Raw genomic sequence first — 14,352 nt, 5'->3', positions numbered from 1 at the left:
AAGTGTGTGATAATTACAGGTTCCCAACATTGTTAAAGCTCTGCACAAACAGATGAAAGAAAAAAGTGTGAAGACCCGACAGTGTTGTTTTAACATGTTAACTGAACTGGTAAATGTACTACCTGGGGCGCTAACGCAACACATTCCTGTACTTGTACCAGGTATGAAAAATAGTTAATCACTTTAGGGATTTACTACAGACTTTATTAATTCTTTGATAAGCTTTAAACAATCATTTCCTTCAAAAAGGTCACTTGTACAACTTAATTTGCATGTAAAAACCGTTCTAAACACCTAAAGTTAGAGATTTTCAAGTAAAAAGTCTAGTCTTAAAATTTTTGGCACTGACAGTTATAGATTGTGGAGTTTCTGTTATTTTAGAGGTAGTTTGGTGAAGCGGAAACTTCAGTAATATTTTAGGGATTAGTTTTTATAGTTTTTAATTTTTTCTTTCCTAGAACTACCTAAAAATTATTGGACTTTTCTCATTGACTTTTTTAGGAATCATTTTCTCACTGAATGACAAATCAAGCTCATCAAATTTGAAGATTGATGCTTTGTCGTGTCTGTATGTAATCCTTTGTAACCACTCTCCTCAAGTCTTCCATCCTCACGTTCAGGCTTTGGTTCCTCCAGTGGTGGCTTGTGTTGGAGACCCATTTTACAAGATTACATCTGAAGCACTTCTTGTTACCCAACAGCTTGTCAAAGTAATTCGTCCTTTAGATCAGCCTTCCTCGTTTGATGCAACTCCTTATATCAAAGATCTATTTACCTGTACCATTAAGAGGTTAAAAGCAGCTGACATTGATCAGGAGGTCAAGGAAAGGGCTATTTCCTGTATGGGACAAATTATTTGCAACCTTGGAGACAATTTGGGTTCTGATTTGCCCAATACACTTCAGATTTTCTTGGAGAGACTAAAGAATGAAATTACTCGGTTAACTACAGTGAAGGCGTTGACACTGATTGCTGGGTCGCCTTTGAAGATAGATTTGAGGCCTGTCCTGGGAGAAGGGGTTCCTATCCTTGCTTCATTTCTCAGGAAAAACCAGAGAGCTTTGAAACTGGGTACCCTTTCTGCCCTAGATATTCTAATTAAAAACTATAGTGACAGCTTGACAGCTGCCATGATTGATGCAGTTCTAGACGAGCTCCCACCTCTTATCAGTGAAAGTGATATGCATGTTTCACAGATGGCTATCAGTTTTCTTACCACACTGGCAAAAGTGTATCCCTCCTCCCTTTCAAAGATAAGTGGATCCATTCTCAATGAACTTATTGGACTTGTGAGATCACCTTTATTACAGGGGGGAGCTCTTAGCGCCATGCTAGACTTTTTCCAAGCTCTGGTTGTCACTGGAACAAATAATCTAGGATACATGGATTTGTTGCGCATGCTGACTGGTCCCGTTTATTCTCAGAGCACAGCTCTTACTCACAAGCAGTCTTACTATTCTATTGCCAAATGTGTAGCTGCCCTTACTCGAGCATGCCCTAAAGAAGGACCAGCTGTAGTAGGTCAGTTTATTCAAGATGTCAAGAACTCAAGGTCTACAGATTCCATTCGTCTCTTAGCTCTGCTTTCTCTCGGAGAAGTTGGGCATCATATTGACTTAAGTGGGCAGCTGGAACTAAAATCTGTAATATTAGAAGCCTTCTCATCTCCTAGTGAAGAAGTTAAATCAGCGGCCTCCTATGCTTTAGGCAGCATTAGTGTGGGCAATCTTCCTGAGTATCTACCATTTGTCTTACAAGAAATAACCAGTCAACCCAAAAGGCAGTATCTTCTGCTTCATTCTTTGAAGGAAATTATTAGCTCTGCATCAGTAGTGGGCCTTAAACCGTATGTTGAAAACATCTGGGCCTTATTGCTAAAGCACTGTGAGTGTGCAGAAGAAGGAACCAGAAATGTTGTTGCTGAATGTCTAGGGAAACTCACTCTAATTGATCCAGAAACTCTCCTTCCACGGCTTAAGGGGTATTTGATATCAGGTGGGTATCTAGACTTTCTTAACTTAAAAAAATTTTACTAGCAGTTGTTAACCTTGAAAGGTGCCTAATGCAGAAGTTAAAACCTTTTGTATTGTACATGTAGAACCTATGCCTTATGTTGCAATATGGAACCAGATTCAAGTGACATTTTGTTGTTTAAAAGATGGAGTAGTAAGATCATGGTTAATCAGTTGTAGTTCCTTCTGTTCATTATATTTGAATGTTACTCTTTTGTCTTTAAATGTGGAAAAGGCAAATGTCTCTTGAGTTAATACATATTAAGGACGGCGTAGTACTAATTATAATATTAAAATTAGTGAACTTAATTAGTTCAAATGTAGGCTCCTAAAAGACTTTTGTTTTCCAATTTACCAGTGGCAACTCCTTTAGACTAGCGAATAATGAGAGCCATTGCTTTCTTTAGAAACTGTTTTTTTTTTTTTTATTTACGATAGTCACACAGAGAGAGAAGGAGAGGCAGAGACATAGGCAGAGGGAGAAGCAGGCTCCATGCACCGGGAGCCTGATGTGGGATTCGATCCCGGGTCTCCAGGATCACGCCCTGGGCCAAAGGCAGGCGCTAAACCGCTGTGCCACCCAGGGATCCCAAGAAACTGCTTTTTTAAGAAAACAGTTGAAGAGCTTTTAAGCTCTTTATAAGTTTAAACATTTTCCTTTTGTGAGGGCTAGATCAGATCTCCCACTGGTGCTCTCCCAGGTCTTCTCCTTCTCAGAAGACATTATTTCTTTTGAAATCTGGGAATTATGTCTTATGAGTAAATGTTGTCTCCCCTGAGAGCAGTAAGTACCATCCCTCTTGACCAAAGAGAATTTGAAGGAATTGAAGATACTAGTGTCAGTTGAAGTGGCTTGAAAATAGTAAAGATGTCCATGGACTTTAGTGACTTTGCATACCAATAGACTTAAAAAATTTTTTTAAATTAGGTTCATCATATGCCCGAAGCTCAGTGGTTACAGCTGTGAAATTTACTATTTCTGATCACCCACAACCTATTGATCCACTGTTAAAGAACTGCATAGGTAAGTGGAAACAAAGATAAACATACTGATTAATAACTAAAAATATTACCAAGGAACTAAAAGAAAATGTTTTTAAGGGTCTGGTAATTGTTTCATTAAAAAGATAATTGATAATGTGTGATCTTTGTATACTTATATCATTCTTTAGTTTGAAGTTATTATCTGTTTATTTTGCAAATAAATTCACTAGGATGTCTTCAGAGTCAACTACATATTTGGTCTGTCTGACCAGATACAAATAAATCTTGCTTGATCTGTTAGAGCCCCAGTTTTCTGTTATTAATTGTAAACCCTCCGGCTCCCAAGGTGATCTGTGGAAACCTCCTTAGGTAAGGTGGAAACAGTGTAAGAATAAAAAACAGAGTTGAGTAGAAATGAGAGAGAGACAGCCAAAAGAGACTAGGGCTATCTATGCTTCTGTGAGGACAAGAATTATTTTTAATGATTTTACAACTTCCTTGTGTTGTTTTGATCATCAGTTTTCCTAGAGTTGGTAACACTAAAAACCTTCAGAGCTTAGTGTGGTGTTTTCTTGAAGACAGTGCAAACAGATAACAGCAAAGAGATAGAGGGATATGGCAAAAAAGCTTTGTGGGCTTGTACCATTCTGCAGTAGGCCAGAAAGGAAAATAAAAAACAATTTAAAAGAATTACAGAAATGGATTATCAATTCAGAATAAGAGGGATACAGGGATAAATGGATGCTATTGTTGGGACCTAGAAATAATTTAAAGAAGGTCTGAATTCGAAGATTCTTGTCTTTTGTTCTCCTCCTGTTTTTTGCTTTAATATATTATTTTTTTAAGGATTATTTTGAGAGAAAGTGAGTGAGCAAGTGGGAGGGGCAGAGGGTGGGGGAATCCCAAGCAGACTCCGCGCTGAGTGTGGGGTCTGACACAGGGCTCAACCCCACAACCTGATGGTCATTCTCATTGAATTATGATCTAGTTTAGTATTATTTGTGACTATATGAACATTAGGACACCTCAGAAGCTTTTGAAAAATTGTAACAACAAAACCAGCGTTGAGGATTAGTGATCCTAGTCCCTGTCATCATTTGTCCATAATAACAGCAATATTTTAGATGCATTTATGAAAGGAGATACTTTAATTATTTTGATTTACTGTTTTAGTAATTCTAAGCTGAGGGGTAAGGAGGTTTAGCGTGGTATGTTTAAATCCTTTTTGAACCAGGGTACATCCTGAACACTTGTTGTAATTAGAAGTTTTCTGGGTGGTTAGCCTTAAATTACCAGCATACGGTATCTGAGGTATTACTTCCTTCCCATTTTTTTCAGATTGCTCTTGTGATACATTCAAGTGTTAACCCCTCTCTTTTTCTCTATGTGTCCCAAAATATTGCTGACTGCAGGGTTGTGATGACACAGTGATGAACAGTAACTCCATGTGTGAATACCAGGGATGTCCCAGACACTATTCAGCAGTACACATGCAATTTATTCTACTCATGTAGCCCTAAAAAGTTGATAGTTCTCATTTTATAAACTCAGAAACTGAGGCTCTTGCCTATCGTAACTTGCCAAAAGTTGGCAAATAAATGTAGGGATTGGATCGCCATCCGACTTATTTCTGCTTTTTGTCCTATGTGAGGTTTCAGTTTCCTCCTTTTGTATTCTTAACCCTCTTATTACCAATTCATATATTCTTCATTAAAGATAGAAATAAAAATATTTTGAAGGCACATTTCTCTTCATCATCAGATAAATAGTATTCAGTTTATGAAGCAATGGATCTGTCCTCATCCTATTTACCTTATTTTGAACTCTTTTTTAAGTTCTATTTTTGTTGCTTTTTAGTGAGATTACTAATTTTGAACTCTTGAATCATTTATGTTGCTGCTGGCTTCATCACATCACTTCTCTGTGCAACCTACAGAATATAGATAGTTAATAGGGAACTTTTTTGGGTTCTCATTCCATACACTCTGCATGATAGAGTGTTGCCAAGAGTTGGTTATCCTGTCTGAATGTAAGTGTATTTAATTGATAGTTTACCTGTTGCCCAAAAAAGCTCTATGGTTCACCTATCATTTCATTCATGTTCTTCCATGCCCTGCATTGAAATAACAATAATGTCAACAATAAACTTACCCATTTAGAAAAAAATATGTGTTTTATTTTAAGCCTACCCTGACTACATGTTGCTTCTCTTATAATTTTCAGGTGATTTCCTGAAAACATTGGAAGACCCAGATTTGAATGTAAGAAGAGTAGCCTTGGTCACATTCAATTCAGCGGCACATAATAAACCATCATTAATACGGGATCTTCTAGATTCTGTCCTGCCACATCTTTATAATGAAACAAAAGTTAGAAAGGAGCTGATAAGAGAGGTAAGTTTGTTACTTTACTGTTTGTCAAAGCTTGTCTTTTATTTTGAAGTATACCCACACATTCTCTTTTTGTTTCAACAGGTAGAAATGGGTCCATTTAAGCATACAGTTGATGACGGACTGGATATCAGAAAGGCAGCTTTTGAGTGTATGTACACACTTTTAGATAGTTGCCTTGATAGGCTAGATATCTTTGAGTTCCTAAATCATGTTGAAGATGGGTTGAAGGACCATTACGATATTAAGGTAAGATGTCTGTGCCTGTTGATAGATTGTTTTATTTTTTTTTTTATTTATTTTTATTTTTTTGATAGATTGTTTTAGAAGAAGACTTTGCTGTAGTGACTTTCACCCTTGTGATTTACTCTTAAGGAAAATTGGTTTGCTTGCCATGATTCTAGTAAGTGTGTTATAAACTAGAATATGCAAAAGTAATAGTGATACAGTATAGCATCAGGAAAAAATCCAGAAGCTTCATTGGAAGAGGAAGTCAAGTCTACGTTGTAGATGGAAAATTCTAAGAAATTCTCTGTGCCAGTTTGCTTTAGTGTATTATTTCCAGACAAATTTTGCTGTTTAGAGTATAATGTGTGATAGTTTGGGTCTTTTTTTTTTTTTTTTTTAAAAACATTTTTTTATTCATGAGAGAGAGGCAGAGGAAGAAGCAGGCTCCATGCCCAGAGCCTGATGTGGCACTCAATCCCAGGACCCTGGGATCATGACCCAAGCCAAAGGCTCAACCACTGAGCCACCCAGGTGCCCCTTTGGCCTGTCTTAATATTGAATACTAGTCTTCCCAGGGAGGTTTATCTTGACAGTTGTTAGAGCTGTTCTGTATGATAACCGTTGTATTCATCTAAATGAAGGATTTTTATTTTCCAGTAGGATATTAATAGGCTTAATATCAAAAGTTATGTTAAAGGATAACACAAAAGGACTCTTTTCACATGTACAAAGTGTAGAAGCAAATAGAGAGAAATCCCACTGCTTCTTAGATTTAGAGCATGAACTTATAACTGCTCTTTATTTGCTCATGTCCGTTTTAAATAGGAACTATATATATATAAGGGTGATTTTAAAAAGGATTGCATTATATCTCTATTCTACTTTTCTCTTAGGGCCTTTAGTCAAGGCAAAAGTGGCAGCTGAACAGTCATTTAGCATACTGTCAGAATCCTGACTTCTGTGTTTCCATATCTGGCAGTAACCTGACCCTCTCATTAGTCAATGAACAAAGCCCCCCAAAAAGTAATAGAATCCTCTTGCTTCATTCTACAGCTTATAGTCTAAAGAGAAAAAAGACTGTGGTTATTGAGTTAATCTGAATAACCTATCTTTTTGATGTTTGAGATCTGTTAGGATAAGGTTTGAAACAAATTTATGTGATTCCAAGTGGCAGATTACACTAAAATGAAACTTTATGGTACTTGCTAATCCTTTCCTCTTAAAAACTTTATCAGAATTTTGTCTTTAGAAAATAATGCAAGTCTAAATTTTTGTTTTAATGTCTAATAGATGCTAACATTTTTAATGTTGGTGAGACTCTCCACCCTTTGTCCAAGTGCAGTACTGCAGAGGTTGGACCGACTTGTTGAGCCATTACGTGCCACATGTACAACTAAGGTAATCACTAATAGACATCACCTAAGGCCAGGCTTGGTATATTCAAGATCCTTGTTGATTCCCTACTGTAGTTTTCTGAATTTAACCATGCTAGCACCCTATGTAGCAGTTGGTTTAAGTGTTTTGTTAAATGCTATTCTTAAAAGCTTTTATTTAATGTTAAAACACTATGGTACCTATTTTGAAGTATTGATACAGGATAAAATGTGATAGACGCACAAAAGAGGAAACGGTGAATTGTCGTGGGGGTGGGAGGAATCATAGCTTCCAATGAGCATGGTATTTAAAACAGACCTTGAAAATGAAGTCAGAATTATTTTTAGATTCAGAAGGTAAAACGACTTTTCACATAAAAAGTTACACAAATTTAAGGCAGAGAGGTCAGTACATGATGTTCTTGAAGAATAATGTCTTACTTAATGGTCTAAATTAAGGAGTATTTCTTACTTGATAAGCATAAGGCTCTGGATCTCGTTCTTTGTTTCAGTCAGGCTCTGGATTTTCTGTTTTATAAAGGGCTTTGTATAAAATGTTCCCTTAAAGGAAGACAGCTACTGCTAAAAATTTAAAAATAGCTGTTTAGAGTAGAATGTACCTTTGGGGCTTATAAAATAGCTTTGCTTTATTTACCAGAAATTTCTACATGCTTAAAATTTTGTTCAAGAGCTGTCTTTATAACACAGTATAAATTTACTCTATGTTACAGGTGAAGGCAAACTCAGTAAAGCAGGAGTTTGAAAAGCAAGATGAACTAAAGCGATCTGCCATGAGAGCAGTAGCAGCATTGCTAACCATTCCAGAAGCAGAGAAGAGTCCGCTGATGAGCGAATTCCAGTCCCAGATCAGTTCTAACCCTGAGCTGGCGGCCATCTTTGAAAGTATCCAGAAAGATTCATCATCTACTAACTTGGAATCAATGGACACTAGTTAGATGTTTGTTCAACATGGGGACCATTACATTGACCATATGATGCACTGAATTGACAGGTTAATCATAAGACATGGAAAGAAGTGTTTAAGGCTTCAAAATGTTCCATATTTTTTTTCCTTCATGGAGACAGTTTGGCTTTCTTCCATTGTTGTTTTTGTAGCATTTCCTTCAGAAACATGTATTTCCACAATCTCCAGAGGTTGTAAAACCACTAATGTCTTAGTGGTTAGGGCAACATTTAAAAAAAATGGAAACTAAAAGTTAGGATTTATGGAGATAGGGTCCAGTATCTATTTGCCCTGTAATGTTTAGGATTAAAATGTTAAAATTTTGTGACCATGAATTTCTTTCTTTTATAAATTTTCTTTTAAAAATCAAAAATTCTGCAAGATGAAAACCATGTTTTTCTTGTATAACTTTTTGTTTCAGCAACATAAATTGATTTTTAGCTGGCAGACAAGGTTATCTGTGTAAGATTTGTTACATTTCAAAGGGTTTGGCAGTTTAAAAATAATAAGGTATCATTTTTTAAGTATGGGGATTAAGATATCCCTGTTGCGCACACTAATTTTGCATGAGCAAGTTTACAAATATGTATTGTCTGTAAAGCAGCATGTGCAGATTATTCATAATAACAAAAGTTAAAATAAGTATTATTGTATTAGTGCAATTTTCAGATATTTATTTTTGCACAGAAAACCTATCTGGGGAGAGAGAGAGAGAGAGAGAGAGAGGGGAGTAAATTTTTGAAACTTTGGTTTTCTTAATGCCAGTGTGAATTTGCAGATGTTTTCAGCAAATCAAGTCACAATAACAATTTGCCACTTTTTCTATTATAAATTTTCTTACACATTTAAAATTTGAATATTTAAGTACTCAGTTTTTCTCAGTTACCCATTTGTGTGTGTGTGTTTCCACTTAGAAATTTTTAAAACCAGATGTTTCTTTCATTCCCTTTGGATCCCTGCATTCCTTATCAAAGGATACAAATACTGTGTATGCTTTTGAATTTTATTTTTAGGAAAATTCTGAAGCTGACGATCACATCACAGGTTTGTTAATATAGTAATTTCTTTTAGTTGAGTTAGATTCCCCACCCCTCCCTTGTAGAGCTAATTTACATATGTATTTGGTAAGTGTTGACTACTTTTCCTGATTAAGGGGGTCTGTGCTGGGGGGAAACAAAGCTTTGCAGTATCTTATATTGTAGTTAAAATTTTATTTAACATATCCTTCAGTGAGCTCATTTCACACTGTAGCCAATTCCTTCAAATTTGTGGTGCTCCTGTAACAGTAAGAACTTCTGAAATAAAAGACATCTCCTAATGCTGTGCAAACATAGTTTACATGTATTGAAGGAGGCAGTTGTTAAATTGACCAATTCAAGCAATCAGATATTTGAAAACTGCACCCTTTATTTTTGAAACTGTGAATTAGAAATACTTTTCCCGCTGTATAACTTCCTGCTTTAACATCCGACTATGCAGTGATTTTAATTGATAACATACTGTGGTTATTAGATTAACAGCTTGATTTCAAATGTTCAGATAATGCGTAAGACATCACATTACCAGTAAGGATTTTAGTACGTTAATATAGAACGTTACATGAAGTTGGTGCCATTTCAAAAATGTGGCAGGTGATAATCTTATACCATAATTTGCATAAAACTGTAATAGAAATTTGAGATGTCAGTATATTATGTACTATGCATTACCGTGGTATAGATGTTGTGGATATATTTAAGTATTTGGTTACATGGTTTCACAATAAATTACAATACTGCAGGCTCTAGGACCATATAGGAGACTGACATGCATATGTTGTGTGAATGTCTTAGTTAATTGTCTAAAGTTAAATCCAAACACTTTTCATGTATTGGATTTCTTTTCTTTTTTTTTAAACTTCCAAGATGCATGGTTTTTTTTTTTTTTTTTAAGTCTTGGAAGACTGCTAATTTTTCTAACAGCTGAAATTTTATCTTTTAATATAAAATAGATTACATTTTTTCTAGTAGTATATCTGGTTTTAGTGGTTTTTAAAATCTATATGTGAATATATATATTTACATAACAAAATTAGGTAACAGAAGAATACTCAGATTTTAAATGCTGAGTCATACTGATTAATTCTGTACTTTTAGTTGGTGATATCAATACTAGAATGGAGGTTGCAGGGTGTGAAGTCTAGTCCTGGTCTGCCACTCATACTACTCTTAACAGTCTTTCATGTATTAGGAAGTTCTGCTTATGTAGACTTCTCAGGAGAGCTACAAGTTAATAGAAAAATAGTTGTTAGCTTATTTTCTTGACACATCAACCTACTTTTTAAAAAAAAAGTTCAATATGAGGAGTTGCATTTTGAGGTTATTTAATGGAACTAAAGCGAAAAGGAAATTTGGTATAGCGAGGCCTAACCTAAAAATTTACATAGAAAATCGATAGCACTGAACGATCATTTTTTAAAAAGGTGGTCATGTCTTCCTATTAGTGATGGCTAAAGCTTCCTAACCATTGGGAATTAGAATGCTTAAGAGATAGGGGTATGAGGACTTCAAATGTTTGAATATTTACCAAAAAATTTACCAAAAGATGTTAATTATGTAATCATAATTAACCAGTCTTATTTTTTTTAAAATACTTCTGTTGGATAAATGGTAAATAACATAGGGACATATCTAATTTAACCAGTTATAAGGGATGTTTTGGTATTTTATATATAGCTAACGGACAGTAAATGAATATATTATATAGGCATGATTGAAGTTCATAAATAATGAAATAGTCAAAGTCCCTAGTCATTGAAACATTTAGTTAATGAGCCATGTAAGCTTTGTTTAGTCACATGACAGAGTATGTGGTAATACTTCACAAAAAGCTGAGGTAACATTTTCTGCCCACATTTTTTACCAAAAATTTAAATTGTTAAAATTAACTGCCATTCTCTACATATATTATGCTTAGTAGATGTTTTGATATTAAAGAGCATAAAATTTTCAGCAAATTTTGGATTCTAGCTCTGTCTTAAATTGAATCTGTTTTTCAAATCACTGCCACCCCAGATTTCATATCTTTTTTTTAAATCTTAATCCTCTGTAGAATGGAAAATGAGCACTACAGTAACATTTCATATTACTGTTTGGAAAAGGATATTCTGGTTTTAACTTACTTTTCCACTTAATTAAATATAAAACTCCTTTGATACCTTTAGTTGGTTGTAAAAATGGAACACAGTAGAGGTATTTGGTGGCAGGCTCCCAAAAGCTTACCAAATAAGGCCATTTTCTTAAGAAAGATACAGTGAAATTACTGCTTTTCCCGTTATTAGAAAAATAAGATTTTGTGAACACATACACTACAAGTTAGGGCGAGATTTATCAGCAACATGGTTTTGCTTTTAGAAAGTTCTAAATTCAAATCGGGATTTTTCATTGGACATCATAGAAACCAACTTCAATTAAAACTACTGGAGGAAATATTGCAGGTAATTTTACTTTGTTAAACCCTGTGATGTCTGTGTGTATCAGGTTTCAGAATAAAATTTTTAGTAGAATGAATCTTAATACCCTGACCTCTTCAAACCTTTTAATTCTGATCTTAAATGAGTATCAGTGATGATTTTGGCAAATTGTTTTACTTAGGTCTTGGAAGAGAAAAAGCTTATATTTGAACTGAAAATTCCCCAGATTAGGGAATATTGGAACTAGTTATGGATAATGGCTAAATACACACTAATGATTGATGCACAATGAGTGATTTTACTTTGAAATGCTCTCTCTCTCTCAAACACACCCATAAATCTAAATTGTGCTCCAGAACTGGGTAACCTTGTTTTAATAGCCTGTATCAACCCTGTTACTCTGAAAAACTGTTTTACTTATTTCACAGACATTTCACTTTTAGCATAAACTCAGCTGCTTTCTTAGGTAAGGGCAACTACCTACTATGATGGTAGCTTACTATAATCCTCGTGTCATATTTTTAGAAGACTCACAAATGTGCATTTTGTTTGGAATCATTACCATCTGTGAACTAAGCCTTTCCTGAAAGGGCTGGAAATAAACTCCTGGCTCCTTATTCTAGATATAAAAAAATGGGGAAAAAATACATGTTCTTTTTAGATCAGGATTTCTTACCCTTGGCACAATTGATATTTTGGACTATATGCACAGCAGTCAGAAGGGCTGCCCTGTACATTAAGATACTCCTCCTCTGCCCACTTAGATACCAGTAATACCATCACCACCCCCAGTTGTCTCCAGATTTTGCCAAAGGTCCCCAGTGGCGGTAGGGGGAGGGTATGCAAAATTATCCCCAGTTAAGAGCCACTGTTCCAGAGATTTATTTCTAGCAGCCATAACCAACTGAGAACTATTAGATGTAAAGCTTCAGACATTCTTGTGTCCGTTCATCATCTTAAGTACTACTTTTAATGAACCTATTTTCTTCCTTATCATTAAGTACAACTCTCATGATTTAGTGGAAATAGGTTTCTATATAACCTCTTCTGATGCAAAGGGATGGTCTTAGATCCCTTAACATACCGTTTTTCCCTGGCTATAAAACGCTCTCTGCACACTTAGGAGAAATAAGAGTATAAAGGGGTTGCTGCTGTACTGGGGAGTATGAAGAGTTTGCTTTGGGATTAATACATTGTATAGAAAAGTTCAGGCACAGTAGCCATGGGGAGTTAGTACATTTTTCTTGAATTCTTAAAAGAAGAGGATGTGGATTTTTTTAATTGCTCAGATTCTCTTCAAGAGAATTGTCTATTAATTTACTTAATTGAACTAATGACTTATTTCCCCGCACAGGTAATTTCCTGTTTAGCTATAGTACGCGAAGACCTGCCACGTAGTGCTATTTCATATAATTCCAAGACACTAGATATTTGAACTTTGAAAGCAGCTATTGGAATTAAGCCGATAACAGCCGGTTTTTGCTATTTTTCTAGGACTAGCTGATATGTGGAGACAACTAAATGCTTCCATATGAATCTTGATACCCACACATAGGATTTAAAGACTGATAGTGGTGGGCATGTGGCAGGAAAACCACCACAAAACTGCCTGTTCCTCAAAGCAGGACCATTGAGGGAGTAGCCTGTGATGCTTTGGAACCATTTCAGTACCACGTGGGAGAACTGGCCTAGGCACAAAAAGGTTTCTTTTCCTTTTACATGGTCTATTGAAATACTAATGAGGTTGATTGGCCCCCAGTTTAAGTCCAGAATAACCTTGAAAATCAGTCCTTAAAATTTAAAAGACTTAGAAGTTTGTTCCAGCAGCACTTGCCCCCTGAGGTACAGTCGGGTGTCCCAGACGGCCGTGTGTCGCTGTCCCGTGTGTCGCTGTCGCTGTTCGTGTGCTGCTGTCTCCCCTGCTTGTGTGTTTTACAGCCAAGATCCATGTGAACTAGTTTGCCAGGCTTCCATTTCTCTAATGGATCAAAGGCAAAGCTAATTACATTTCCCTCTCCTACCCCTTAGTACCGTGTGCTTGATAGTGGGGAAAACACGCTGGATAATTACTATGAAACTGCGTCGTCGTAGGGGAAATAACAGGGTTCTGCTGGAGGATTTGTGCCAGGTTCTTGGTCGGGGGTTCAGAGTGAGCCTGAGCCGAGGCGGCTGTGCTCTCCCGTGGGAACAGAGCTGGTGAGATCCCGGAGACAAGGGCCCAAGGCCTGAGGGCTGAGTGGCTGTGGTTGGCGGTACGGGAGCACTGAGAGGCCAGCGAGGGCAGGTGGTCCGGGGCCTCGTAAACAGTTGGGCTGGCCATCATCGCTGAAATTAAACCCACAGACTTAAGGGCTTGGCAGTCCTGTAATCAGGTTTGTAGTTTTGAAAAAAATAATTTGCTACAGTTCAGAGAATGGATTAAAAGGCAAGTAAACCATTTGTTGATGAATTAGGAGATTCCTGGGGTGATAATGCAGGGGAGGGGAATGTTATGGGAACAAGAGTATAGTTTGGAGAGAAAGGATTTTGAAATAAAATTGGCAGGACAGCCATCGATTGGATATTGGAAGTACATGTAATCATACTGCAATACGAGCAGCGTCCACAACAGAGGGTTTCGGGTGCCTGTTCTAGGTAGCACGGGGGCTTGGCTTCCCCGCTCCTGGGCCCCAGGCTCACCCACCGGGGTGCCGTTCCAAGTGCTGTCCGGGAGCTGCCGTCACTTGTGATCACATTTAGGTGGGCGAGGAGGCGTGGTCGTGCCTACAGCTGAGCACTCACTCCCAAGGCATCTGTGACCACAGTAAGCTCAAGCTGAGTTGTGATTTTTTTAAGAGACAAGGGAGGTAGAGGAATTGTGTCACCTTGCACGCCCCGCCAAAACCAACTCAAAATCCGATGCTCCTACCCCTATTACAAGTTGTCAATCACACGGCCACTCCGTCTCTCT

The 14,352-nt window shown here is 36.8% G+C and overlaps 1 protein-coding gene across 1 annotated transcript in view; it reads left to right on the top strand.

Annotated features, from left to right (window-relative positions):
- The window catches only part of CAND1 (cullin associated and neddylation dissociated 1), a 41,970-nt gene extending 30,465 nt beyond the window's left edge, over nucleotides 1–11,505 (top strand). The window contains exons 9-15 of the mRNA XM_072746175.1: nucleotides 20–161; nucleotides 502–1,995; nucleotides 2,941–3,036; nucleotides 5,220–5,389; nucleotides 5,471–5,635; nucleotides 6,905–7,012; nucleotides 7,719–11,505. Of these exons, the coding sequence (XP_072602276.1) occupies nucleotides 20–161; nucleotides 502–1,995; nucleotides 2,941–3,036; nucleotides 5,220–5,389; nucleotides 5,471–5,635; nucleotides 6,905–7,012; nucleotides 7,719–7,943 (2,400 nt within the window). The 3' untranslated portion in view covers nucleotides 7,944–11,505. The remainder of the gene's footprint in view (nucleotides 1–19; nucleotides 162–501; nucleotides 1,996–2,940; nucleotides 3,037–5,219; nucleotides 5,390–5,470; nucleotides 5,636–6,904; nucleotides 7,013–7,718) is intronic.
- The last annotated feature ends 2,847 nt before the right edge of the window (nucleotides 11,506–14,352 follow it).

This window comes from Vulpes vulpes, unplaced genomic scaffold (assembly GCF_048418805.1).
Source record: "Vulpes vulpes isolate BD-2025 unplaced genomic scaffold, VulVul3 u000000647, whole genome shotgun sequence".
Taxonomy (NCBI): domain Eukaryota; kingdom Metazoa; phylum Chordata; class Mammalia; order Carnivora; family Canidae; genus Vulpes; species Vulpes vulpes.
This window is presented reverse-complemented; position numbering and strand designations above follow the sequence as displayed.